The sequence below is a fragment of the Grampus griseus genome (genome assembly GCF_964374135.1).
Source record: "Grampus griseus genome assembly, chromosome: 9".
Lineage (NCBI taxonomy): Eukaryota > Metazoa > Chordata > Mammalia > Artiodactyla > Delphinidae > Grampus > Grampus griseus.
In genome coordinates this window covers 85,632,730-85,660,372 of record NC_139003.1, presented here as the reverse complement: position 1 = coordinate 85,660,372, position 27,643 = coordinate 85,632,730, and the positions used below count along the sequence as shown (strand labels likewise).

At 39.5% G+C, this 27,643-nt stretch overlaps 2 protein-coding genes across 2 annotated transcripts in view; one reads left to right on the top strand and one right to left on the bottom strand.

Annotated features, from left to right (window-relative positions):
* ARMC10 (armadillo repeat containing 10) overlaps positions 1 to 23,100 on the bottom strand; it is a 30,303-nt gene extending 7,203 nt beyond the window's left edge. Inside the window, exons 1-4 of the mRNA XM_082662366.1 lie at positions 22,747 to 23,100; positions 6,600 to 6,748; positions 4,155 to 4,289; positions 818 to 994 (exon numbers count right to left, since the gene is read on the bottom strand). Coding sequence (XP_082518492.1) covers positions 818 to 994; positions 4,155 to 4,289; positions 6,600 to 6,748; positions 22,747 to 22,885 — 600 coding nt within the window. The 5' untranslated portion in view covers positions 22,886 to 23,100. The remainder of the gene's footprint in view (positions 1 to 817; positions 995 to 4,154; positions 4,290 to 6,599; positions 6,749 to 22,746) is intronic.
* A 251-nt stretch (positions 23,101 to 23,351) lies between these two features.
* Positions 23,352 to 27,643, top strand: part of FBXL13 (F-box and leucine rich repeat protein 13) — a gene marked incomplete at both ends in the record, with an annotated part of 180,714 nt that continues 176,422 nt past the window's right edge. Inside the window, 1 exon segment of the mRNA XM_082661714.1 lies at positions 23,352 to 23,426. Coding sequence (XP_082517840.1) covers positions 23,352 to 23,426 — 75 coding nt within the window.

Below are 27,643 nucleotides of genomic sequence, written 5' to 3'. Positions count from 1 at the left end.
AGTAAAACACTGATGAACAACTGACTCAACTAATTAGAGCCTTTGGGTACTCTACCTTCTGTTTTTATGGTATTTCTTGAAAAGTGGTGCTTGGTAAGAATGCACACCAATATGAGGGGTTTACTCAAGCAGTTTTCACAGGGTGTCCCAGTTAATTCAGCTCCAACTCTGTTGCCTCCTACATCTATTGATACATAACAGGTCAAAGTGGAGCACTGAGACATGCATTACTGAAACTTAAAAGTATCAGTTTCGGAAAGATTTTACAACAATGTAAAATCTTGATTTGATTTTACAAATCAAATTTGTAAAATTTGATTTGTAACATCAAACAAATTTGTAACATCAAACAAATTTGTAACATCAAACAAATCTGATTTGTTGAACCATTTGATTCAACAATGGTCGAATCAAAAAAAAAGTTCTGTTAACCCTGAGGTAAGCAAAAAACTCAATTACCCAGCACTGTCACTCAAAGACTTCTTTGAATCACAATGGTCCTGTATCTGGTGCGGGTGAAGCTAGCTATTTCACTTCAGTAAAAGGTAAACTGATTTTCAGAAAACCAAATGAATACCCATCTATTGATAAGTGAAACAACAGATTATTTTCACAAGTTAACTTTGAAATTCAATATTAGGGTATAAAAATAATATACTTTCTTGCGCCCATGTAAGGGTTTTTAGTAAACTTTGAACTTTCTTTTTTGAGGAGTATCAACTTAAGACGGGTGACTTGTAAACTGAATTCCAATCTTAATAAACTGGATGCAATAGCTGTTTGTACTGCAAGTAATGACCAACCACTTCCTTCATACCTTGGTGCTTCCATTTCCCGTGAGCAACAAGTGGAACAGGTCTGTAATGTAACTGCTAAGCATGTGCTGGTGGTCATTGGTCACTGTCATGTTTGTTAACAACCTCAGTCCGGCCAGCTGCACAGCGGAGTTCAGGGGGCCGGAGAAGACATCCTCACAGACTTGACTGACGTACACCTGAAGGCGGGGAAAAAAGTGAGCGTCTTAGGATCTCCACAATTTTTCTATTGAACCGTAACTTTTCTGCACAGCAGAACAGGGTGATTGTTCAGGATGAGACTTGCTCCTTAGGAAAGATGGTATTTGTATCCAGCCCTCAAACTTGGGTGACTTTTTTTTTTTTAAGCTGCCCTTGTTAATGGGAGGCACGGAGCATTTTACAGATATACCTCACTTCAGCCCTGAGACAACTCTAATGAGGCAGTGTTATTATGGCCATTTTACTGACAAGGACTTTAAACTCTTCCAGGAGCTTGGACCCCCTGCCCAATGTAACGAGCTGGTGGAGCAGTGTCCAACCCCAGAGACTATGCTCCCAACACCAGTGGGGGGCCTCCCAACCCAGTCTGCCTTTCTGTGTCTGGGCACACTTGGATGAGGAAGAAGACCTGTAGGGCCATTTTGTACCATGGTTAAGTACCTGAACAGTAGGATCTAGGGGTGATATCATGTTAGAAGTAAAGAATGGGGGAGACACAAAGTCAAATAGAACTTTTCTTTAGAGTTCTTTCCTTCAAAAGTAAGCAGAAGGCTTCCCTGGTGGTGCAGTGGTTAAGAATCCGCCTGCCAATGCAAGGGACACGGGTTCAAGCCCTGGTCCAGGAAGATCCCACATGCTGCGGAGCAACTAAGCCTGTGCGCCACAACTACTGAGTCTGCGCTCTAGAGCCCACGCACCACAACTACTGAGCCCACGTGCCACAACTATCGAAGCCCGCGCACCTAGAGCCCGTGCTCCGCAACAAGAGAAGCCTCGACAATGAGAAGCCCGCGCACCGCAACGAAGTGTAGCCCCCGCTCACAGCAACTAGAGAAAAGCCTGCGCACAGCAACTAAGACCCAACACAGCCAAAAATAAATAAATTAATTAATTAAAAAAAAAAAAGCAGAGGCAAACTCTATTTGGCCCAAGGTTCTTATTTACCGAGGTATATGTATATGAACTACTCCTTCATAATATTGTAAACCGCCACTGGCAAAAAGTAATGCAATGCCAGTAGTACTCCTATTTCACACATGACAGATCTAAACTAAACCCAGGGTGATGGAAATTTTTCTGAAACTCTATTTTCTATGTTTGGCCATGATCTCTCCAGCTTGGAAAAATTATGTCTCACAAATAATTGGTATTCACCTAAGTCTGAACTCCACCAAACATTCTAATTGGTAAGAAAAATTCCCTAATATAAAATGCTAAGGAATTACCAACTGTCCCATAAGCCAGTATTAACTTTTAAAAATATCCAAATGTATTCATGTTACCTAATGGCAGTAAAGCAAAGAGAGATTACAATTTTAATCTGGTTTCAAGATCTAAATGATATTTACAAATCAATCTGGCTGTCCTGGGTCACCATTTCATTATACATCCATCCTTTTAAAAAATGGCATTTCCTTAGAATCATTATAAATCATGTATTTTCACAGGATGCTCATGTTTTTCAAAGCATTTCCTAAAATGTGCTGCGCATTTACATCCTTATTAGCTCTGAATCTTTTCTCCATTTCAGTTCTAGCAACAAGATTACCAAATGGGCCAGCTCAGTTATTCCTGGAGCCGTGCCCACCTCACCTTGTTCCTTTCTCTTGTGATTCCCTCCTTCCCCAACTCTGCCCGTAGAAAGCTTAGACAGTCTTAAGAGCCATCTTGGGCTCTACCTTTTACAGAAACTTCTGAATGAAATCTCTCCTTTCTGTGTATTCAATGATATTTTACTTGTATTTTTCCTTAAAGTATTTCATCATGTTCTGCCTTGAATTACAACTATTTGTGGACTTGCCTCATCCCTCCTTCTAGCTTTCTTAAAACAAGAGCTAATCATGTTCATTTCTAAACTCTGTTAACACAGAGCAGGAGCTCAATAAATGTTGAATTAACATAATTTCCTCATTTATTTTGTCTTCCTGCTGATGTTATCTGACTTTGGCCTGGTTCCTTTACCACACTTGGATTAAACTGAACCCCCAATTCAGAAGTCCACTGCACTTCTTATTGGCTGGTTCAGGTCCCTCCTTCCTCTGACTTAGTCTCCATAAAAATGAGCAGAGGGCCTGAACAGACATGTTTCCAAACACATACAAATGGTCAATAGGTTCACGAAAAGATGTTCAACGTCACTAATCATCAGGGAAATGCAAATCAAAACCACCGTGAGATATCACCTCACACCTAGTAGAGTGGTTATCAAAAAGACAAGAAGTAACAAGTGCTGGCAAAGATGTGGAGAAAAAGGAACCCTTGTGTACTGTTGGTGGTTGGTGCAGCCACTATGGAAACCAGTATGGATATTCTTCAAAAAATTAAAAACAGAACTACCATATGATCCAGTAATCCCACTTCTGGGTATATATCCAAAGAAAACAAAATCACTATCTCAAAGCGACATCTGCACCCCCATGTTCACTGCAGTGTTAGTCACAATAGCCAAGACATAGAAATAACCTAAGTGTCAATCAATGGACAAATGGATAAAGGAAATGTGTGTATATACAATGGAATACTATTCACTATAAAAAAGGAAATCCTGCTATTTGTGAAAAATGGACGGACCTTGAGGGCATTACGTTAAGTGAAATAAGTCTGACAGAGAAGACAAACAATGAATGATCTTATTTACATGTGGGATCTGAAAAAGCCAAACTCACAGAAACAGAGAGGAGAATGTTCAGGTGAAGGAAATGGGGAGATATGATCAAAGCAGACAAACAAAGTTATCAGGTGAATAAGTTGTGGAGTCAAATGTACGGCAAGGTGACTATAGTTAACAATACTATATTGTATACTTGCACGTTGCTAAGAGAGTAGGTCTCAAATGTTCTCACCACACACACACATGCATGCACAGGTAATTATGAGGTGATGGAAGTGTTTGCCAGTGCTATACAGTAGCAGTCATCATTTTGCAATATATATGTGTATCAAATCATCATGTCGTATACCTTAAACTTATACAATATTTATGTCAATTATATCTCAATAAAGCTGGAAAAAAATAAAAATAATTCTTGGCTATAAAGTTATAAAGTATGGCCTACTAAAATTTCATTACTTACCTTTTTGTTATTTTTCTCTTTCATTTACAGAAATCCTTACCTTTTGTGATTTCAGATAACTCACCTTTATCTTTATTTGATTTTCAACATTCACACTCAGGTTATTCAGTGCATTTAAAGCTTTCTCTTTAATACTCTGGTTGGGATTATTGATTTTGCTTCCAATGATTGGAATACCACCCAATTCACGAATCGTGACCTAAGAAGGAAAAAACAGGACCATGACTTCAAAATGCACCCCCCTTCATTATATTCTTTGCATCTACAAATACAAATAAAAACTAATGACTCTTTGGAAATACTGTTCCCATATACAACCTCTAATTCCTATTTTTTAAAAAAGTTTACTACCCATAATTTTATAGGTAAAAAAACCAATTGAAAATAAATTATTAATATATGTAATATTTAAACTATAGCATGGAGATATACAATGAAGATTTATATCTACTACAAGAGCTACTATAATGATCTCAAAGCAATTTACAAACAAAATTATTTTACTTTGAAATAAGTTATATCTCTATTACAGGCCAATTTGGAAATGCATTAAGATTTAGAACACTACAGTATTGTTTTGCTAAGATGAATACTTTGGAACACTAATCCCTCAAGATTTTAGTAGATGCTCCATTAAAAAAAAGGGAGCTTTCATGGATAAGTAACTTTGAGAAACTCTGGGTATAACAAGACTAAACACGTCTCTTTATTTTGACGCAATCCTATGTTCGTGTGCATTGGAATCTCCGAGAGGGGAGTATTGAATATAGTACTTCTATAAACTTTATCCATAAAGAAGATCATTTTTCAGTTGGGGGAGAGGAAGAAAACTTATTAACATCTTGAAGTATTAAAGTTCCACACAGTTTGGAAATGGTGCCCAAATTTTCAGAGGAAAAGTAATCTGGAGATTTCTCACAATCAACTGCAACACTAAATACTATGTGCCTTTGTCCCAACGTTGAAAGAGACATAAACTTTCATTCCTCACAAGAAAAATAAGCTGAAAATGACTCCTGTCAGGCCAAAACATGCCATTCTATCAGAAAAAGAGATAAAGAAGTTTTCCCTCTGCAATTCCAGGTTCTTTCAAAGAACGTGTGGTTACTAGAAAACAGCCCTTTTTAAAAAACAAACAAAAAAAACTGTACTGTTAAAGCAGATGAAGGCATTATAATTGATGACGAGGGACACCAACTCCCATACTGAAGAAAGTACTTGTTCACCAGTGGCTTCTGACCCCCTCACTCTGACTACAGTTTGTTTCAGAGGAATATAAAACTATGGCATCGGAAATAACCCCAATACAGGCATGCTAATAAGCTAGTCACCATCTGTTGTTTCCGTCCGCCTGGCACCCCTCTTTCTATTGGGGCAGACACAACACCTCCTCTATCCTATATAGTCCCTGGTGGGACTGCTGGTCAATTGTGTTCACACCCATCCCTGTTGCTTTTGGCTGCAGGATGCACATGTGAGCCAGGCCTTGGTAATCATGGTCCAGGGTGCTTTGGCCCAACAATCAATCCAAAGGGTTGGCACTTATCCTAGCAGAGCAACTCCACCTTTCAGATCATAAGCTACAATGATGAAGGCTTGAGAGGCCAGTGGCTTTCTTTCCATCCCTGTGAAGAAAACCTCTTTGTGGCCAGAGAGACAGAGATCAAAACACAAAAAGAAGCAGGGATAAGCAGCCAAAAGACAGAGAAAGAGAAGGTCTGATAATTTTTTCTGTAACCCTGAACTATATTCACACTTGTGCCTGAAACCAATGATACCCTTGGATGTCCAAGTTAACTGAGCTCAATATTTTCCCTTTTTGGTTTGAAATAATTTAAGTTGGGTTCTGTCATTTACAACTGAAATGTGAGTAACAGACAAATATTCCTTGTATCTCCCTATAAATCGCTAGAGCTTTAGAGTAAACCTTGACATGATGGATAAATACGGACTAAAATGAAGTATAAATTCAAAACTGTGCATGCATGACAATGTTAAGAAAGGGCATTAGCTGAAAATAATGACAAAAACTGTTTTACTTTTCTCCATGGGTAGTGGGGGGAGGAAGCAGAGGCCATTTACATTGGTCCGTGGTTGTCAGCGTGTGGTCTAGGGAGCACCTGCATCAGAACCATCCTCATAAGCCCTGTGTACAATGTAAAACATGTACTTAAATGTCAGATGCTTTTGTTGCTCTACTGCAGCACTGCTGAACTTTAAATAATTAAAAAGGCCACGCAATGCTAAGTGTTGATTAGATACACTTATTACAAATGTGATGCCAGTGACCAACTTCATAAGGATCTTGATCTAGAATCCTATTACTACTCGTATTACTATTAGGCTGTGCTTTTCAGAAGTAAACAAACGTTATTCTGTAGGTATCCATAGCCATACTATATAGATGAAAAAATCGAGGCTCTGAGAGGTTAAGTAACTTATCACGGTCACAATTGGTGCTGGTGTGTGAGAATAGGAGGAATGTGTTTGCAGAGACTAGGGTACTCACTTGGTTGACTGAAAAGGCTGCATTGTTACCCAGAGTGACCAAAGCTCTTTCGATAATGACAGGATCCTCAGTAGACTCAAGCAGGTAAAGGAGTTTCTGAAGTTGTTCAGCATTTAGGATATCATCATATGAGCCATTGGTTAAGTCTTCTGCATAAGAATAAAGTTATTAAAGTTCATTTAAAATCAATATGAGACAAATTTTTTTTACGAACAATACTGAATGCATATTCTGATGCCAGGCACAGTTTTAAGCACTTCAAATGCCTTATCTCATTTAATCTTCAAGTGACCCTTGGCAGAGGATACTATTATAATTCTCAGTTTACAGAGAGAATACTGAGGCTTATAAACGTTAAGAAATTAGCCAGTGGTTACTTTTCTCTTTTAGTAAGGCACTGCATGCCAACAGCATTTCTCTTTTAGTAAGGCACTGCATGCCAACAGCATTTCTCTTTTAGTAAGGCACTGCATGCCAACAGCATTTTCTGTTTCTTCTTTGTAAAAATCAAGTACACCCACCCAGTGGAGCACTTCCCTACAGACATAGATTATTAAGAAACAGAATTTGCATTAGGGAGAACTGTTCTGATCACAGTTTTAAGAGTGCCTCAGGCTGGAGCAAAAGCTATGGGAGTGGCCCAATCATGCTGCTCGTGGGGCGCTTTTGTTTGGTTTATATGAGCAAGGCATGATGACCGAGACGCAAGAACAGCAGTCCACCTGGGGGTGATGACAAAAGCTGTTCTTCTGAGGAATAGGTCAAGTAGTCAAATGCTGGATCTGCTCAGGAACATTTAAAATTTATAGCTCTAACCTTTAAAAAAAAATCCTCTTTATAGAAATCACCACAGGAAAAACAGAAACCATTTGTATAATGCTATAATTGTGTTATAAATATAGAACATGATTCTCTCCAAATTAAACTATGAGAATAGGTCAGACAGTGCAAGTGTCCACAGTACATTGCTCAGGGTGGGGCTGAGGGCGCAGTTTATAACAAGAGGTGCTGTATGATGTCACAGCTGTGCTTTTTGTTTTTAAAAATGTCTCTCAAATTATTAAAAGTTATCTTTGGATGCTGGGATTATGAATGACTTATTTTCTACCCCTGTGCTCATGAGTACTTCCTGATTTTTTTACAGTAAACATGTATCCCTTTATTAAAATAATTGAGTATATTGCTTAAAGAGGAAACACAGACAAATATGAGGTAAACAGACAAGTTTAGATTATGGGAGCCAATAAGTGATATGATGTCCTGAAGAAGCCAAACAAGAAATCAATTATTAGGAAAATCTAAAAGCCAAAAAGCCAGCAGATTCTCACTCCCATGTCTTATAATCAGAACCTCTGTACCATGCTTTTACGCCTGAATCCACTACCTGCCTCATTAACACCTTATAAAAGAATTTCACCCAAAGAATACTTGAAAAGGTAAGTGAAACAATGACAAAAACAGATTTTTAGAATGGAAAGATTTTGGGGGGGTTCGTCCAAACCTCTTATTTTACACACAAAGAAACTGAGACCAGGATCATTTAAGGATTTGCCTAATGTCACAAAGGAGTTAGTAGCAGAGACCAGAGAAATGAAAATACAAAGCTGCAGACAACCACTTAACCTCTTTTGGGTCTCAGTCTTCTCACATGTAAAATAAGGTTGGTCAAACACTATAACTGGTTCCCAAAGTTCCTGTACAGCCCTAAAGTTGTGTAATTTTATACATATACACATGACAGAAATAGGATAAATTTAACTCATTCATACTTCCAAAACATTTCAAAATCCTATAACTTCCTTATACATTTTCCCACAAAGTCATTAAAAAGTTTCATAGATACATAAATTATTTATAAATAGCCAAATAAAAATTTACAGGGAAAAGTGTTAAATCATAGATTTTTCACTTGAAGGAAGTGCAATGTGGTTAAAAGTAAAAGTAAGTTAAAAGTTAAAAGTAAGCCAAGGTTAAGTCTGGTTCAAATTCCAGCTAAGCTATTTACCAGCTGAGAGACTTAACCTCTCCAAGACTCAGTTTCTTCATCTATTACATGGGAGTTAATAATGCCTACCTTAAAGCATTTTTATGTCTTTGGATATATACCCAAGAGTGGAATTGCTGGATCATGTGGTAGTCCCATTTTTAGTTTTATGAGGAATGTCCATACTGTTTTCCACAGTGGCTGCACCAATTTACATTCCCACTAACAGTGTATAATGATTCCCTTTCCTCCACATCCTCACCAACACTTGTTATTTGTGGTCTTTTTGATGACAGCATTCTGACAGGTGTGAGGTGATATCTCACTGTGGCTTTGATTGGCATTTCTCTGATCATTAGCAATGATGAGCATCTTTTCATGTCCCTGTTGCCCATCTACATGTCTTCTTAGGAAAAATATCTGTTCAGGTCTTCTGCCCATTTTCTAACCAGGTTCTTTTTTTGGTATTGAGTTGTATAAGGTGTTTATATATTTTGGATATTAAGTAACCCCTTGTTGGTTGCATCATTTGCAAATATTTTCACCCATTCAGTAAGTTGTGTTTTTGTTTTGCAAATGGATTCCTTTGTTGTGCAAAAGCTTTTCAGTTTAATTAGGTCCTATTTGCTTATTTTTACTTTTGTTTCCTTTGCCTTACGAGACAGGTTCAAAAAAATATTGCTACGATTTATGTCAAAGAGTGTTCTGCCTATGTTTTCTTCCAGTAGTTTTATACTTTCCAGTCTTACATGTAGGTCTTTGTTCCATTTTGAGTTTATTTTTGCATATGGTATGAGAAAATGTTCTAATTTCATGCTTTTAAATGTAGCTGTCCAGTTTTCTAAGCACCACTGATTAAAAAGACTAGCTTTTCCCCATTGTATATTCTTGCCTCCTTTGTTCTAGATTAATTGACCATAAGTTCTTGCTTTATTTCTGAACTATCTATTCTGTTCCATTGATCTATGTGTCTGTTTCTGTTCCAGTACCATACTGTTTTGATAAATGTAGCTTTGCAGTATAGTCTGAAGTCCAGGAGCCTGATTCCTCCAGCTTTATTCTTCTTTCTCAAGATGGTTTTGGCTATTTGGGGTGTTTTGTGTTTCCATAAATATTTTTAAGTTATTTGTTCTAGTTTTTGAAAAAATGCCATTGGTATTTTGATAGGGATTGCATTGAATCTGTAGATTGCCTTGGAGAATATGGTCATTTTAACAATATGAATTCTTCCAATCAATGCACAACATATATATCTTTCCATCTATTTGCATCATCTTCAATTTCTTTCATCAGTGTCTTAAAGTTTTCTAGGTATAGGTCTTCTAATTCCTTACGCAGATTTATACTTAGGTATTTTATGCTTTTTGATGTGATGGAAAATGGGACTGTTTCCTTAATTTCTCTTTACAATAGTTCGTTGTTAGTGTATAGATATGCAACCGATTTCTGTATAGTAATTTTGCATCTTGCAACTTTTCCAAATTCATTGATGAGCTTTTTGGTGGTGTCTTTGAGATTTTCTATGTATAGTATCATGTCATTTGCAAATAGTGACAGTCCTACTTTTTCCTTTCAAATTTGGATTCCTTTTATTTCTTTTTCTTGTCTGATTGCTGTGGCTAGGACGTCCAATACTATGTTGAATAAAAGTGGCAAGAGTGGGCATCTTTATCTTGTTCCTGATCTTAGAGGAAAATGCTTTTTACCACTGAATATCATGTTAGCTATGGGCTTCTCATATACGGCCTTTATTATGTTGAGGTATGTTCCATCTATACCAACTTGGTTGAGGGTTTTGTTAAAAAAAAAAAAAAAGGATGCTGAATTTGTCAAAACATTTTTGCATCAGTTCAGATGATCATATGATTTTTATTCTACAATTCATTAATGTGGTGTATCACACTGATTCATTTGCCAACACTGAACCATTCTTGCATCCTTGGAATTAATCCCAATTGATCATGGTGTATGATCTTTTTATTGTACTGTTAAATTCAGTTTGCTAATATTTTGTTGAGGACTTTTGTATCTATGTTCAATGATATTGGCCTGCAATTTTCTTTTCTGTGTGATATCTTTGTCTTGTTTTGGCATCAGGGTGATGCTGGCCTCATAGAATGAGTTCAGAAGCATTCCTTCCTCTGCAACTTTTTGGAATAGTTTGAGAAGGACACGTGTTAACACTTCTCTAAATGTTTGGTAGAATTTACGTGTGAAGACATCTGGTCCTGGACTTTTGTTTGTTGGGAGTTTTAAAAACTATTCAATTTCATTACTGGTAATTGGTCTGTTCATGTTTCCTATTTCTTACTGGTTCAGTCTTGGGAGATTGTACATTTCTAGGAATTTGTCCATTTCTTCTAGGTTTTCCATTTTATTGGCATATAGTTATTCATAATAGTATTTTATAATCCTTTCTATTTCTGTGGTGTTGGTCCTAACCTCTTTTTCATTTCTGATTTTATTGATTTGGGCCCTCTCTTTTTGTTTTTATGAGTCTGGTTAAAGGTTTATCAATTTTATCTTACCAAAGAACTAGCTCTCAGTTTCACTGATATTTTCTATTTTTTTTATGAGTCTATTTCATTTATTTCTGCTCTGATCTTTATAATTTCTTTCCTTCTGCTAAGTTTGGGTTTTTGTTTGGTCTTCTTTTTCTAGTTCCTTTAAGTGTAAGGTTAGGTTAATTGAGAATTTTCTTGTTTCCTGAGGCTGGCCTGTATCGCATAAAATGCCCTCTTAAAACTGCTTTTCCTGGGCTTCCCTGGTGGCGTAGTGGTTGAGAGTCCGCCTGCTGATGCAGGGGACATGGGTTCGTGCCCCGGTCTGGGAAGATCCCACATGCCGCAGAGCGGCTAGGCCTGTGAGCCATGGCCACTGAGCCTGCGTGTCTGGAGCCTGTGCTCCACAACGGGAGAGGCCACAACAGTGAGAGGCCCGCGTACCACAAAAAAAATAATAATAAATAAAACAACAAAAAAAACTGCTTTTCCTGCATCCCATAGATTCTGGATCTTTGTGTTTCTGTTTTCATTTGTCTCCAGTATTTTTTACTTTCTTCTTTGATTTCTTCAGTGACCTACTGGTTGTTCAACAGTATATGTTTTAGCCTCCAAGTATTTGTTTTTTGCAGTTTTTTCCTTGTAATTTCTAGTCTCATACTATTGTGGTTGGAAAAGATGGTTGATATAACTTCAATTTTCTTAAATTTACTGAGACTTTTTTTGTGGCCTAGCATGTGATCTACCCTGAAAAATGGTCCATGTGCACTTGAAAAGAATGTGTATTCTGCTGCTTTTGGATGGAATGTTTTATATGTATCTAATAGTTCTATCTGGTATAATGTGTCATTTAAAGCCACTGTTTCCTTATTCATTCTCTGTCTGTATGATCTGTCCACCGATATAAGTGGTGTGTTAAAGTCCCAAACTATTATTGTGTTACTATCGATTTCTCCCTTTATGTCTCTTAATATCTGCTACGTACTTACGTGCTCCTATGATGGGTGCACATATGTTTAAAATTGTTACATCTTCTTCTTGATTCTATTATAGATTTCTGGTTTGTAGTTACCATGACTCATATATAGCAATACATATATATATACATACACACACACACACATATGTATATATGTGATTGTTTTAAGTTGCTGATCTCTTCATTTCAAACACATTTTAACAACCCTGCATTTTTACTCCCCCCATGCCCACGACTACTGTTTTTGACATCATATTTTACATCTTTTTATTTTCTATATCTCTTTACTTATTGTGGATATAGACGATTTCACTACTTTTGTCTTTTACCCTTCCTACTAGCTTGGCATGCAGTTGATTTACTACCTTTACTGTATATTTACCTTTACTAATGACATTTTTCCTTTTGTAATTTTCACGTTTCTAGTTGTGCCTTTTTCCTTTCCACTTAAAGTCATTTTAACAATTCTTGTAGAGGTGATGGGAGGCAAGATGGCGGAGTAGAAGGACTTGAGCTCACCTTCTCTTACAAAAACACCAAAAACACAACTAACTGCCGAATAACCATGTTTTTTGTTCAAGTCGACAAAAAAAAGACTTGAACCTACCAAAAAAGATATTCTGCACCGAAAAACAAAGAAGACGCCACAACAAGACAGTAGGAGGAGCGCTTCTGTTATATAATCAAATCCCATACCTGCCAAGTGGGTGACCCACAAACTGAAAAATAATTATATCACAGAGGTTCTCCCACAGGAATTAAGAGTTCTGAGCCCCACATGAGGCTCCCCAGCCTGAGGGTCTGGAATTGGGAGTAGGAGACTTCAGAGCATTTGGCTTTGAGGGTCAGTGAGGCTTGAGTGCGGGACTCCACAGGACTGGGGGAAACAGAGACTCCACTCTTAGAGGGTGCACACAAGGTTTCATGTGCACTGGGACCCAGGGTAAAGCAGTGAGTCCACAGAAGCCTGGACCAGACCCACCTGCGGATCTTAGAGGGACTCCTGGGGAGGTGGGGGTTGGCTGTGGCCCAATACAGGGGCAACGTCACTGGTGGCGGAGGCCCCTAGGAAATACTCCTCAGTGTGAGCTCTCCTGGAGGTCACCATTTTGGCACCGAGACCTGGCCCCACCAACAGCCTGCAGACTCCAGTGCTGGGATGCCTCAGGCCAAACAACCAACAGGGTGGGAACACAGCCTGACCCATCAGCAGACAGGCTGCCTAAAGTTGTCTTGAGCCCAGAGCCACTTCTAGACATGCCACTTGACATGGCACTGTCCACCAGAAGGACAAGACCCAGCTCCACTCACCAGTGGGCAGACACGAGTCCCTCCCACAAGGAAGCCTGCACAAGCTCCCGGACCAACCTCACCCACCGGAAGGCAGACATCAAAAGCAAGAAGAACTACAATCCTGCAGCCTGCAGAACAGAGTCCACAAACCCAGAAAGGTTAGAAAAAAAATGAGATGGCAGAGAAATATGTTCCAGACGATGGAACAAGATAAAACCCCAGAAGAACAACTAATTGAAGTGGATATAGGCAATCTGCCTGAAAAATAATTCAGAACAATGATAGTAAAGATGATCCAAGATCTCGGAAAAACAATGGAGACACAGACTAAGAAGATACAAGAAATGTTAAACAAAGAGTTAGAAGATTTAAAGAACAGAGATGGGGCTTCCCTGGTGGCACAGTGGTTGAGAATCCACCTGCCGATGGAGGGGACACGGGTTTGTGCCCTGATCCGGGAAGATCCCACATGCCGCAGAGCGGCTGGGCCCATAAGCCATGGCCACTGAAGCTGTGCGTCCGGAGCCTGTGCTCCACAACGGGAGAGGCCACAACAGTGAGAGGCCCGCGTACCGCAAAAAAAAGAAAAAAAAAAAAGAACAGAGATGAACAATACAATAACTGAAATGAAAAATACACTAGAAGGAATCAGTAGCAGAATAAATGGTGCAAAAGAATGAATAAGTGAGCTGGAAGACAGATTGGTGGAAATCACTGCTGCAGAACAGGACAAAGAAAAAACAAAAGAAACGAGGACAGTCTAAGAGACTTCTGGAACAACATTAAAGGCACCAACATTCACGTTATAGGGGTCCCAGAAAGAGAAGAGAGAAAGGACCTGAGAAAATATTTGAAGAGATAGTAACTGAAAATTTCCCTAACATGGGAAGGGAAACACTCAAGTCCAGGAAGCGCAAAGAGTCCCATACAGGATAAATCCAAGGAGGAACAGGCTGAGACACATATTAAACAAACTGACAAAAATTAAAGACAAAGAGAAAACATGAAGAGCAGTAAGAGAAAAGCAACAAATAACATACAAGGGAATCCCCATAAGGTTATCAGCTGATTTTTCGGCAGAAACTCTGCAGGCCAGAAGGAAGTGGTACAATGTATTTAAAATGATGAAAGGAAAAACCTACATCCAAGAATACTCTACCCAGCAAGGCTTTTGTTTGGATTTGACAGAGAAATCAAAAAGCTTTACAGACAAGCAAAAGTTAAGGGAATTCAGCATCACCAAACCAGCGTTACAACAGATGCTAAAGGAACTTCTCTAGGCAAAAAAGGAAAATGAAAAAGGAGAAGTTACAACAGACACCGCAGAAATACAAAGCATCCTAAGAGACTACTACAAGCAACTCTATGCCAATAAAATGGACAACCTGGAAGAAATGAACAAATTCTTAGAAAGGTATAAGCTTCCAAGACTGAACCAGGAAGAAATAGAAAATATGAACAAACCAATCACAAGTAATGAAATTGACACTGTGATTTAAAACCTTCCAACAAACAAAAGTCCAGGACCAGATGGCTTCGGTGAATTCTATCAAACATTCAGAGAAGACCTAACACCCATCCTTCTCAAACTCTTCCAAAAAATCGCAGAAGAAGGAACACTCCCAAACTCATTCTATGAGGCCAACATCACCATGATACCAAAATCAGACAAAGATACTACAAAAAAAGAAAATTACAGACCAATATCACTGGTGAATATAGGTGCAAAAATCCTCAACAAAATACTAGCAAACAGAATCCAACAACACATTAAAACAATCATACACCACGATCAAGTGGGATTTATCCCAGCGATGCAAGGATTCTTCAATATACGCAAATCAATCAATGTGATACACCATATTAACTAACTGAAGAATAAAAACCATATGATCATCTCAACAGATGCAGAAAAAGCTTTTGACAAAATTCAACACTCATTTATGATAAAAACTCTCCAGAAAGTGGGCATAGAGGGAACTTACCTCAACATAATAAAGGCCATATACAACAAATCCACAACAAACATCATTCTCAATGGTGAAAAACTGAAAGCATTTCCTCGAAGATCAGGAACAAGACAAGGATGTCCACTCTCACCACTATTATTCAACATAGTTTTGGAAGTCCTAGCCATGGCAGTCAGAGAAGAAAAAGACATAAAAGGAATACAAATTGGAAAAGAAGAAGTAAAACTGTCACTGTTTGCAGATGATATGATACTATACATAGAGAATCCTAAAGATGCCACCAGAAAACTACTAGAGCTAATCAATGAATCTGGTAAAGTTGCAGGATACAAAATTAATGCACAGAAATCTCTTGCATTCCTATACACTAATGATGAAAAATCTGAAAGAGAAATTATGGAAACACTCCCATTCACCACTGCAACAAAAAGAATAAAACACCTAGGAATAAACCTACCTAGGGAGACAAAAGACCTGTATGCAGAAAACTATAAGACACTGATGAAAGAAATTAAAGATGTTACCAACAGATGGAGAGATATACCATGTCCTTGAATTGGAAGAATCAATATTGTGAAAATGACTATACTACCCAAAGCAATCTACAGATTCAGTGCAATCCCTATCAAATTACCAATGGCATTTTTTATGGAACTAGAAAAAAATCATCTTAAAATCTGTATGGAGACACAAAAGACCCCAAATAGCCAAAGCAGTCTTGAGGGAAAAAAACGGAGCTGGAGGAATCAGACTCCCTGATTTCAGACTATACTACAAAGCTACAGTAATCAAGACAATATGGTACTGGCACAAAAACAGAAATATACATAAATGGAAAAGTAGAGAAAGCCCAGAGATAAACCCATGCACCTATGGTCAACTAATCTATGACAAAGGAGGCAAAGATATACAATGGAGAAAAGACAGTCTCTTCAGTAAGTGGTGCTGGGAAAACTGGACAGCTACATGTAAAAGAATGAAATTAGAACACTCCCTAACACCATACACAAAAATAAAATCAAAATGGATTCGAGACCTAAATGTAAGACCAGACACTATAAAACTCTTAGAGGAAAACATAGGAAGAACACTCTTTGACATAAATCACAGCAAGATATTTTTTGATCCACCTCCTAGAGTAATGGAAATAAAAACAAAAATAAACAAATGGGACCTAATGAAACTTCAAAGCTTTTGCAAAGCAAAGGAAACCATAAACAAGACAAAAAGACAACCCTCAGAATGGGAGAAAATATTTGCAAACAAATCAATGGACAAAGGATTCATCTCCAAAATATATAAACAGCTCATGCAGCTCAATATCAAAAAAACAAACAATCCAATCCAAAAATGGGCAGAAGACCTAAATAGACATTTTTCCAAAGAAGACATACAGGTGGCCAAGAAGCACATGAAAAGCTGCTCAACATCACTAATTATTAGAGAAATGCAAATCAAGCCTACAATGAGGTATCACCTCACACCAGTTAGAATGGGCATCATCAGAAAATCTACAAACAACAAATGCTGGAGAGGGTGCAGAGAAAATGGAACCCTCTTGCACTGTTGGTGGGAATGTAAATTGATACAGCCACTATGGAGAACAGTATGGAGGTTCCTTAAAAAACTAAAAATAGAATTACCATATGATCCAGCAATCCCACTACTGGGCATATACCCAGAGCAAACCATAATCCAGAAAGACACATGCACTCCAATGTTCACTGCAGCACTATTTACAATAGCCAGGTCATGGAAGCAACCTAAATGTCCATTGACAGACAAATGGATAAAGAAGTTGTGGTACATATATACAATGGAATATTACTCAGCTAGAAACAGGAATGAAACTGAGTCATTTGTTGAGACGTGGACGGATCTAGCGAGTGTCATACAGAGTTAAGTAAGTCAGAAAGAGAAAAACAAATATCGTATATTAACGCATGTATGTGGAAACCTAGAAAAGTGGTACGGATGAGCCAGTTTTCAGGGCAGAAGTTGAGACACAGATGTAGAGAACAGACATGCGGACACCAAGGGGGGAAAACCGTGGTGGGGTGGGGACGGTGGTGTGCTGAATTGGGCGATTGGGTTTGACATGTGTACACTGATGTGTATAAAATCGATGACTAATAAGAAACTGCAGTATAAAAAAACAAACAAAACAACTAAACTTTCTTTGGGTTATTTTTATGGAAATATGTTAATATAAATGTTTCAGACATTACATGAAATTTCTAAAAATCTTGTATGTTCTGGTATTATAAGTCATAATTCTAGTTATTACTTTAAAATGTATATCTCAGAAATAACTAAATTTCCTTGTCAATTGCATTATTATGAACTTTCATCAAATCTTTAACCGTGGTCATTTTTAAGTCTTCTGTCATTTACAGACAGTTCTGGGTGTACTCTGATGCTTTTGCAAATATGTTCCTATAAAAGGGTTTCATCTTCAAGGAATTCATGGAAAAGACAAGTACAGGTTTCTGGTAACTGACTATACTGCTGAACTGAATGAATAAGCATTTTCAGAACTCTAATGGAAAACTGATGAACTCATAAAGTGCTAACAAAAGATCAAGATGAAAAAAAATTAATTACATGGGACTGAGTGAACTGATGAGGATGATTATAATTTTTGTGACCTTCTGTTTGAATAAAAAAAAAAAAATCCCACAAGGACTCAGAGGCAAAAAATATACAAATCAATTTTCACTGCAAAGTAAAGGAGCTATTACAGTGGAGGATAACTGGAGTGAATGTCAATATTATGACATAGTGTGAGTGTGTTTCGTGTTTGGTAATTGCAATCATTGTTGCTTTTGTTGTGGTCATCCATTTACAATGCTTGGTGTCAGTCTATTTATCTCTTGTAAAAATAAAATACTGTGTGTGTGTGTGTGTGTGTGTGTGTGTGTGTGTGTGAGAGAGAAAAACAAAACAAAAAAACCAAAATAATAAAATATTAAAAAAAAGAAAACAAAACAGAATACTCTACCCAGCAAGGCTCTCGTTCGGATTTGACAGAGAAATCAAAAATGTTTACAGACAAGCAAAAGTTAAGGGAATTCAGCATCACCAAACCAGCTTTACAACAAATGCTAAAGGAACTTGTCTAGGCGAAAAAGAAAAGCCCAAAACTAAAAACAAGAAAATTATGAATGGGTAAAGCTCACTGGTAAAGGCAAACATACAGTAAAGTTAGGAAATCATCCACACACAAATATCAAAACCATCAACTGTGAGGAGAGTAGAAATGCAGGACATTGGAAATGTATTTGAGATTAAGAGACCAGCAACTCAAAACTATCTTGTTTATATACATATGTACTGCTATATCAAAACCTCATGGATGGTAACTGCAAACCAAAAATCCACAACAGAAACTCACATGCTTCCTGATTGCAAACTATATTATAGTAATCAAAACAGTATGGTATCGGCACAAAGAAAGACACATAGATGAGTGGAATAGAACAGACAGCCCAGAAATAAACCCACACACATGATCAATTAATTTATGACAAAGGAGCCAGGACTATACAATAGGGAAAGAAGAGTCTCATTAATAAATGGTGTTGGAAAAACTGGACAGCTACACGCCAAAGAATCAAACCAGTTCATCTGTACCATTTTTCTACAGATGAACCAGTCTGCAAGGCAGAAATAAAGACAGAGATGTAGAGAACAAATGTATGGACACCAAGGGGGGAAAGCAGTGGATGGTGGTGGGATGAATTGGGAGATTGGGATTGACATATATACACTAATATGTATAAAATAGGTAACTAATAAGAACCTGCTGTATAAAAAATAAAATAAATTTCACACACAAAAAAGAAGGAAACCGAACCACTATCTCACACAATACACAAAAATCAACTCATAAAGGATTAAAGTCTTAAATATAAGACCTGAAACCTAGGGGCTTCCCTGGTGGTTCAGTGGTCAAGAATCTGACTACCAATGCAAGGGACACGGGTTCGAGCCCTGGTCCGGGAAGATCCCACATGCTGCGGAGCAACTAAGCCCGTGCGCCACAACTACTAAGCCTGCGCTCTAGAGCCCGTGGGCCACAACTACTGAAGCCCCTGCGCCTACAGCCCATGCTCCGCAACGAGAAGCCACCGCAGTGAGAAGCCCGCACACAACAACAAAGAGTAGCCCCCACTTGGCGCAACTAGAGAAAAGCCCACATGCAGCAAGGAAGACCCAAAAGCAGCCAATAAATAAATAAATAATAAATTCTTAAAAAAAAGACCTGAAACCTAAAACTCCTAAAAAAAAAAAAGATGGTAAGCTCCTTGACATGGGTCTTGACATGATTTTTTGGATTTGACCAAAAGCAAAAGCAACAAAAGCAAAATAAACAAGTGGAACTACATGAAAAAATCTTCTGTACAGCAAAGTAAGCCATCAACAAAATAAAAAGGCAACCCACGAAATGGGAGAAAGTATTTGTAAATCATTTATCTGATAAATGGTTACTATCTAAAATATATTAAAAAACTCAAGCAACTCAATAGGAAAAAAAAAAAAGAAACAATCTAATTATAAAATGGGCAGAGGCTCTGAATGGACCTTTCCCCAAAGACATTCAAATGGCCAACAAGTACATGAAAAGTGGCTCAACATCACTATCTTCAGGGAAATGCAAACCAAAACCACAATTAGCTATCACCTCACACCTGTTAGAATGGCTATCCTCAAAAAGACAATAGATAACAAGTGTTGGTTAGGATGTAGAGAAAAGGGAACCCTTGTGCACTGTTGGTGGGGATGTAAATTTCCAATCACTATGGAAAATATGGAGGTTCCTCAAAAAATTAAAAATAGAACTACCAGGGACTTCCCGGCAGTCTAGTGATTTAAGACTTCACCTTCCAATGCAGGGGGTGCAGGTTCAATCCCTGGTCAGGGAGCTAAGATCACACAGGCCTCGTGGCCAAAAAACCAAAACATAAAACAGAAGCAATATTGTAACAATTCAATAAAGACTAAAAATGGTCCACATCAAAAAAAAATTTTAAAAAAAATTCTAAAAAAACAGAACTACTGCATGATCTAGCAATTCCACTTCGTGATTCCACAAAATCACCACCTTGAAAAGAAACGTGCACCGCCATGTTCACTGAAGCATTATTTACAATAGCCAAGACATGGAAACAACCTAAGTGTCAATCGATGGATGAATGTATAAATAAAACGTGATAACACACACACACACACACACACACACACACACTCTCACACTCACACATACATACAATGGAATGTTATTCAGCCATAAAAAAGAAGGAAATCCTGCCATTTGTGACAACATGGATGGATCCTGAGGGCATGATGTCCAGAGAAATAAGTCAGACGATGAAAGACAAATACACAATGATCTCACTTTTATGTGGAATCTAAAAAACTCAACTCATAGAAACAGAGTGTCATGGTGGTTGCCAGGGGCTGGGGGCTGAAGGAAATGGGAAGATCTGGGTCAAAGGGTACAAACTTTCAGTTATAAGGGCAATGAGTACTAGGAGTGTAAAGTACAGCTTGGTGACTATAGTTAACAATACTGTATTGTATACTTCAAAGTTGCTAAGACAGTAGACCTTAAAAGTTCTCATCACAAGAAAACTTGTGGTGATGGATGTCAACTAACCTTACTATGGTGATCATTTTGCAATATATACAAATGTCAAACCATTATGTTGTACACCTAAAACTAATACAGTGTTTATCTCAATTTAAAAAAAATAGATCACCCTCCAAAACATAAGGGTGATGCTGACAAAATGGGTATTTCTTGAGTCTTCTTCAAAGAAAAAAGTGTAGCTTCAGGTAGTGGCTGTGAGCAACGTATTTTGTAAGCTGCCTGGCCAAGATACTGGTGATTTTGGGGGGGTAGTAAGATTTTGTCAGTGTTCATCATGTTGAGTAAGTGTAAGTGAGAAGGTATCTGAGTTCGGGTCACCTGACTACTTATACGAAAATATCTCTGACACAAAGACAACAAAGTAGGCTTTGGAAGTAAAGGTAAGTCCAAATCTGTTTTAAAATGAATTTTTTCCCCCTTGTGCCAAAAGGGAAAGAAACCTTTCACCCACTCCCTTTTCTGAGAACATTTCCTTGAGCAAACTAGTAATTGTAAATCCTTTGTCTGTCCCTTTGATATAAATATACATCTTTTTAAAAGCTAAGTAAGCCTCTTGCCGGTTTAAAACCCAAGAAAATCTTTCTTAGCGTCTTTGGTGTCATCTGAAGTGTAAACATCAAGGAAGATGGAGTCCCCATCTCCTTGTCTCTGGGTGAGTCAGAGCTCGGTTCTTGGCTCTGTGTTGTAACTACGCGGTTATCATAGATACTGAGAAGTCTTATTTTTCTTCTACATAACGTCTATTAGCTAACACAAATACCACCCCAACTATCTGTGAATTTAGAATGAACTACGTGTAGCAAATGGTTCTGTCAAGTCCTATTAAGGACAAATTACTGTTTATCTTGACGGCATGTACTTAATATGAAAGAGGTTATAGGTTATCTCTGGTTGGATACATAAAGGGGTGAGAATTCTGTCTTTGCAATCCCATTAGCAGATTGCCCGTGATGGGCGTAGCAACCTGGTTTAATGCTTATTCTCTAATAAAGCTATTTAGTTCTTTCCTACATTTGTAGAGAGGAATTTCTTGGTTGGCAGGAGATTTTATTTTTAATTATTTCTGTAACAGCTTTCATGACCTGAAATACCCCCTAGAACATTCAACAAGTTGTTAGAATCCTGAATGCAGCAATCAATTTTTGGACCGAAACCTCACCATGCACTTGTCCGCCAGGAGGGTGTCCTCCATGCAGACAACTGTTCTAATTTGATATACATAGCTATATCTGTATCTCCAGGATCTCTCGCATACTTTGTGTGTGTGTATATATATATATATATATATATAGACCACGGCGACTTCAAAGTACCTCCCCTCAGAACTGCCCCTCTGGCGTCCCTTCTTCCAGGCTACCTGCACGCAGAATTTCATCTATCGCCCCAGAATCCCCCTGGTAACACAAAGGCCGGGAGCAAGCTTTAACGTTGAGAGGCAATCAACACGCTTTTGAGAAACTGTTCTCAGCTGTGACGCCAGACTCAGACAACAAAGTCTGGGCAATTTTTCATCCCGGAATTTTGAACAAAGAAATGGAGGCGGGGAACCAGCTCTGAACCCTACACTCACCCAATCACGTGGAAGACCCGTCTTTTGCACCTGGGCTTCCCGACTTTGCCCTTCTCATTAGCCTCCCTCCCTGGCTGGGCTCCTTATTTACTCCCAGCACTGGAAAGCCACGAGCACCTGTGGCGTCTTCAACCCCCCACTCTGGGAAAGCCACAGTCCCCGTCCCCGCCCACCTGCCAGGCACCCCGTGGCCTCACCTGCAGACCGCGAGGGGCGCAGCCGTAGCCCGGGGACGCCTCGCCGCCGGCCCCGCGTCAGCCTGTAGAAGCAGTAGCAGGCGCCGGCCGCTAGGACCAGGCCCGCCGCCACCCAGCCCACATCCCGGGCGCCGCCCATGCTGCCGCTGGGGCCACGCGCAGCGCTGGGCCTGGCGCAGGATGGTCCGAAGCCAGAGGGTGCTGCCGCCGTCCGGGTTCTAGCCGACGGAGAAAGGAAATGGGCGACTGAGCTCCGCCTCTCGGAAACCGCCCTGTCGGCCCGGACGCGTCCCGGCGGCTTCCTCGAGTCTGGGCGGGGCGCGGGTGAAGGAGAGCGGGACTCGGTGAAGAGCTGCAAGGACTGAACGCCCCAAGAGCACACACCAGGGACCGCCCCCAGGCCGGCCCGAGATTCACCTCCCTCCCGGCAGTCCTCGGCACCAGGGTGGGCGCTCGCGGCAACGCAGCGCCTAGCCCCTCCCCTCCACGCAGCGTGGTTGCCGGGGCAACGCCGAGACGCGCCAGCCCCTACCCAGGCGCGGCTCCTGCTGCGCGGGGCGTGAAGCGCAGGCTGGAAGCGCAGAGTTTCAGCAGGGCCTCCGGTCATGGCCTCGCTGCGCCTTGCCAGACCCAGGCTGAGGAACTACTTCAAGGAGAAATACATTCCTCAGGTCTGCGAGGTACTGCAGCCAAGTGCGCCGGAGTTAGAAGAGAAAGGAATTGGAAGAGATTTCCCAGAGGAGGGACTGGGGTTTGGTGGAGAGAGGGAGTGGAGGTTCAGAGGAGCGAAAAGGAAAGGATGAAGTCACATGTGGGCAGGTCGGCGGTCTGGGCTGAACATACCGATCAGAGTTGAAGACAGAGGGGTGACAGTGGCTGAAAGGGGGGAATGGGTGACATCTCCCAGAGAGAAGGAACAAAGGGCCTCGGGACAGAAACCCCAAACTCCAACTTTTAAGTTTTGGACAAGAGGAGCCTGAAGACTAGAGGAGTGAGAATGAAGTGCTGTGGAGACAGAGAAGGAAAAGCAGGAGAGTGTGGCTTTATGAAGAGAGTGGGCAATAGTGTCACCTAAGATAAGGACCTGAAAAGGTGTAGTGGATTTGACCCAAGGTGAGTTTGGGTTTTCAGTAGAGCGATGAAGGCAGAAAATAGATTTAAGTTGGCTGAGGAGTGGAAGCTGAGACCTTTAGATGGAAGGTAGTTAGCCCTTTGTGAAGGGAAGGACCGCACAACCAGGACTTAAACACGGGAGGAAGGACTGTCCTCACCCACCCGCCTTGTAACAGGAGGGAAGGAGGACAAGAGGTGGATAGGTTTTGTAGGTTTGGGGATAGGAAGTCAAGAACGTTCTCTTCTGGTGACTTCCATTTTCTCTGCTAATATTAGGTGAAATATTTGCCAAGAATGGTATGTTTGGGTGGGGATGGAGGGTGCAGAAGAGGTTTTGAGTAGTTAAGTTATGCAGAGAAGGAGGGAGAGTTAGAAGTCTAGGGAAGGAAAGAGAAGGAGAGCCAGGCAGTGTTGAGAGCCCAGCTTGGGGTAGTAACTCTCCTACGCAGGTGGGAGGGCAATTCAGTATAGCTCCTCCTTTTTGGATGGTAATTTAGAAATATGTATTAAAATGTTAAATATGAATACCCTTTGACCAAGCATTTCCACTTCTGAGGATCCACTTTAGAGACATATTTGCACATGTAACCAGAAGGATGTACAAATATTTTCATTATAACATTGTTCATAGTGAAAATGGTTATTACCTAAGTGTAAGTAAGGGAATGGGATATTATGTAGAATAAAATATACCTGTACCTTTTGAGAAGAAGGGCTCTCCGTGACATATTAAATTTTAAAAAGAAAAGAAAAAAATGCAAATTGCTTAACAAAGTGTGTACTACAATCTAGCTACCTATTGATTTCATATATGTATGTATATGTGTATATATGTGTGTTTATATGTATATATATGTACATGCATATATATATCTATATTTAAGACAATAATACATGCATAGAACATATGGCAAACTTAATAACAATGTTTTGGGGAATGGTTTTAGGAGAGAACTCTCATCTTTTACTCCATATACATCTGTATTGTTTTAATTTTTTTATGATGAGTTTCATTCATGTTTTACCTCTGTACAATTATATTTGAAAATGTGTAGAGAGCATGGTACTCATCTTCCCAGTTATATGATTTTCTCAAGCAGCACTCAGTAAATCAGATGCAGGTACACAAATAAGAGTTGACTTCATCCAGGATAGCAGTTTGCCAGACATATATAATGGAAGGGCAATGGTGAGGGAGCTAAGCTTTTGAGAGTGCCTGAAGTGATGGGCAAGGACTCTAAGGACTGGGTGGGAAATGAGAACAAGACATAATACTGATATGTGGGTAGAAAGTAGAAGTTTGTAAGAGGGGAATGAAGAGGGGTAGAGGGAGTAATTGAGTGAGGGAGCTGGAAAATAGGAGATGGGGGTCAGAAAGTGGAATGTTGGTATAGTTCTCTCTCAGTATCTTCATTTTTTTGTTTTATTAGAACTTTTTCTTGGTCAGATATATTGACACATGACTTCAGGGCTTCCCTGGTGGCGCAGTGGTTGAGAATCTGCCTGCCAATGCAGGGAACACGGGTTCGAGCCCTGGTCTGGGAAGATCCCACATGCTGTGGAGCACCTGGGCCCGTGAGCCACAACTACTGAGCCTGCACGTCTGGAGCCTGTGCTCCGCAACAAGAGAGGCCGCGATAGTGAGAGGCCCGCGCACCGCGATGAAGAGTGGCCCCCGCTTGCCACAACTAGAGAAAGCCCTTGCACAGAAACGAAGACCCAACACAGCCATAAATAAATAAAAATAACACGACTTCATAGTGCAAAATTCCAAACTTATAAAAAGGAAATGGACTTAGTTTCCAAGAGGAGAACCTGAAAAATCTGTGGATCATCAATTTTCCCTCTTTGAAACCATTTTTGTACTATCATATCAATACAAGTAGGCCTGGAGGGGTGAAACTATCCTGGGGAGAAAGAGCCTCCTCAAAGGACCTAATACAGTTGTCCCTCAGTATCCTCAGGGTTGGTTCCAGGACCCGCCATGGATACTAAAATCTGTGCATGCTCAAGGACCTTGTATAAAATGGCATAGTATTTGCATACATACATCCCACTGTATAAATCACCTCTAAATAAATCATCTCTAGATCACTTATAGTACCTAATCCAATGTAAATGCTATGTAAATAGTTGCCTGCACACAGTGAACTCTTTTGCTTTTTGAAACAATGGAATTTTTCCCCAAACATTTTGGATCCACATTTGGTTGAATCCATGAATGAAGAACCTGCAGATACAGAGGGCTATTTAAGATTCAGGATAAAGCCATTCTGAGTGATGACTCAGGCCAAGTTGGCCATGGCGCAGGTAGCACAACTGGACTCAAGTTGAGGGTCAGGGAACATCAGGGAAGTAGTAACCTCTCCTTGCCTTGCTCTCCACTTGCCATAACACTACATGGCTGCAAGAGGCATCCCTGGTTCCTCCTCTGGATGAGAGCACCTCTTCCTCACCAGCCTACCATACTGTTTTGCCCCTAGAGAAAAGAGGCCCTTAGAAGTGCTCCCCATTGCCTAAGACGATATTCTTCTGAGGAGTCCTTCACTCACCTCTGCTACCACATTACCAGCAGGTGCAAGAGAGCCTCACACACCCACCTTAACCTGATTACCTGCTTCCCCTAAGAGACTATCAGGCTGAATCCCATTGTGTCTCATATCCCTGTACATCTATTCGCCTGACCCAATTTTCCATGCCTAGCACTCTTCTAAAACCCATCTTCTGCAAGTTTTGGAATCCATCATCTTTCATCACAGATTTCTATGTATATTTAACCTCTTCTGAACTCCACCTACCTGTCCTGAATAAAACCTGGCTGTCTACTTAGGATATCATTTCCCTGCCAACTTTTGAATAGAGGCTGATTTTTTTTTTCAATCCTGCTTGATTCACTGGGCTTACTGAATCTGTTGATTGATATTTTTCATCTGTTTTAGAAAATTCTTGGTCATTTTCAAATTCTGCTTCTACCTAATTCTCTCTTCTCCCTCTGGGACTCCGATCATAAATATGTTAGCTTTTTTTTTTTTTTTTTTTTTTTTTTTAACTTAGTCCTACATGCCTATGCCTCTTTGGCTCTCTTCTGTTTTTTCCCCATTCTCTTTTCTGTGCTTAAGTTTGGATATTTTTCATTGATTGTCTTCACGTTTACAGATTCTGTTTTATGCTGAGTCTTGTCTACTGTTAAATACATCAAATGAATCAAATGAGTTCTTAATTTCAGATGGTATATTTTTCAGTTCTAGAATGTCCATTTGATTTTTTTATACATTCCAATTAATATTCTGCATCTTTTCATCCATTTTGTCTATCATTTCCTGTTTTCTTTAACATGTTATTATTAATTTAAAACCATTGTCTGTTAATATGAATAACTTTGAATTAAATTATTAGGATTTAGTTATTAGAATAGAATAAATGTTCTTTACTCAACTTACTGGTGTGATTTCTGTCTCCTGGCTGGACGCTGACTGATACAGAAGGCTTAAGTGGAAGGGTACACAGGGGACTTTCTGGGGAGTTGGAAAATGACTGAGGTGTAGGTGTATCCATTGTCAGAATTATACAGCTAGGATTTGTGTTGAATTCATGTAAACTTTACCTAAAAAAATTATAATTGAGAACAGGTGGAAAAATGGGTGACTATATAGATAATACAAAGATCACAGAATGGTGATAATTGTTGAAACTGGGTGATGGGCACATAGGGGTTCATTATACTATTGTTTACTTTATATACGTTTGAAGTTTTCCATAATAAAAAGTTAAAATAAATGATAGT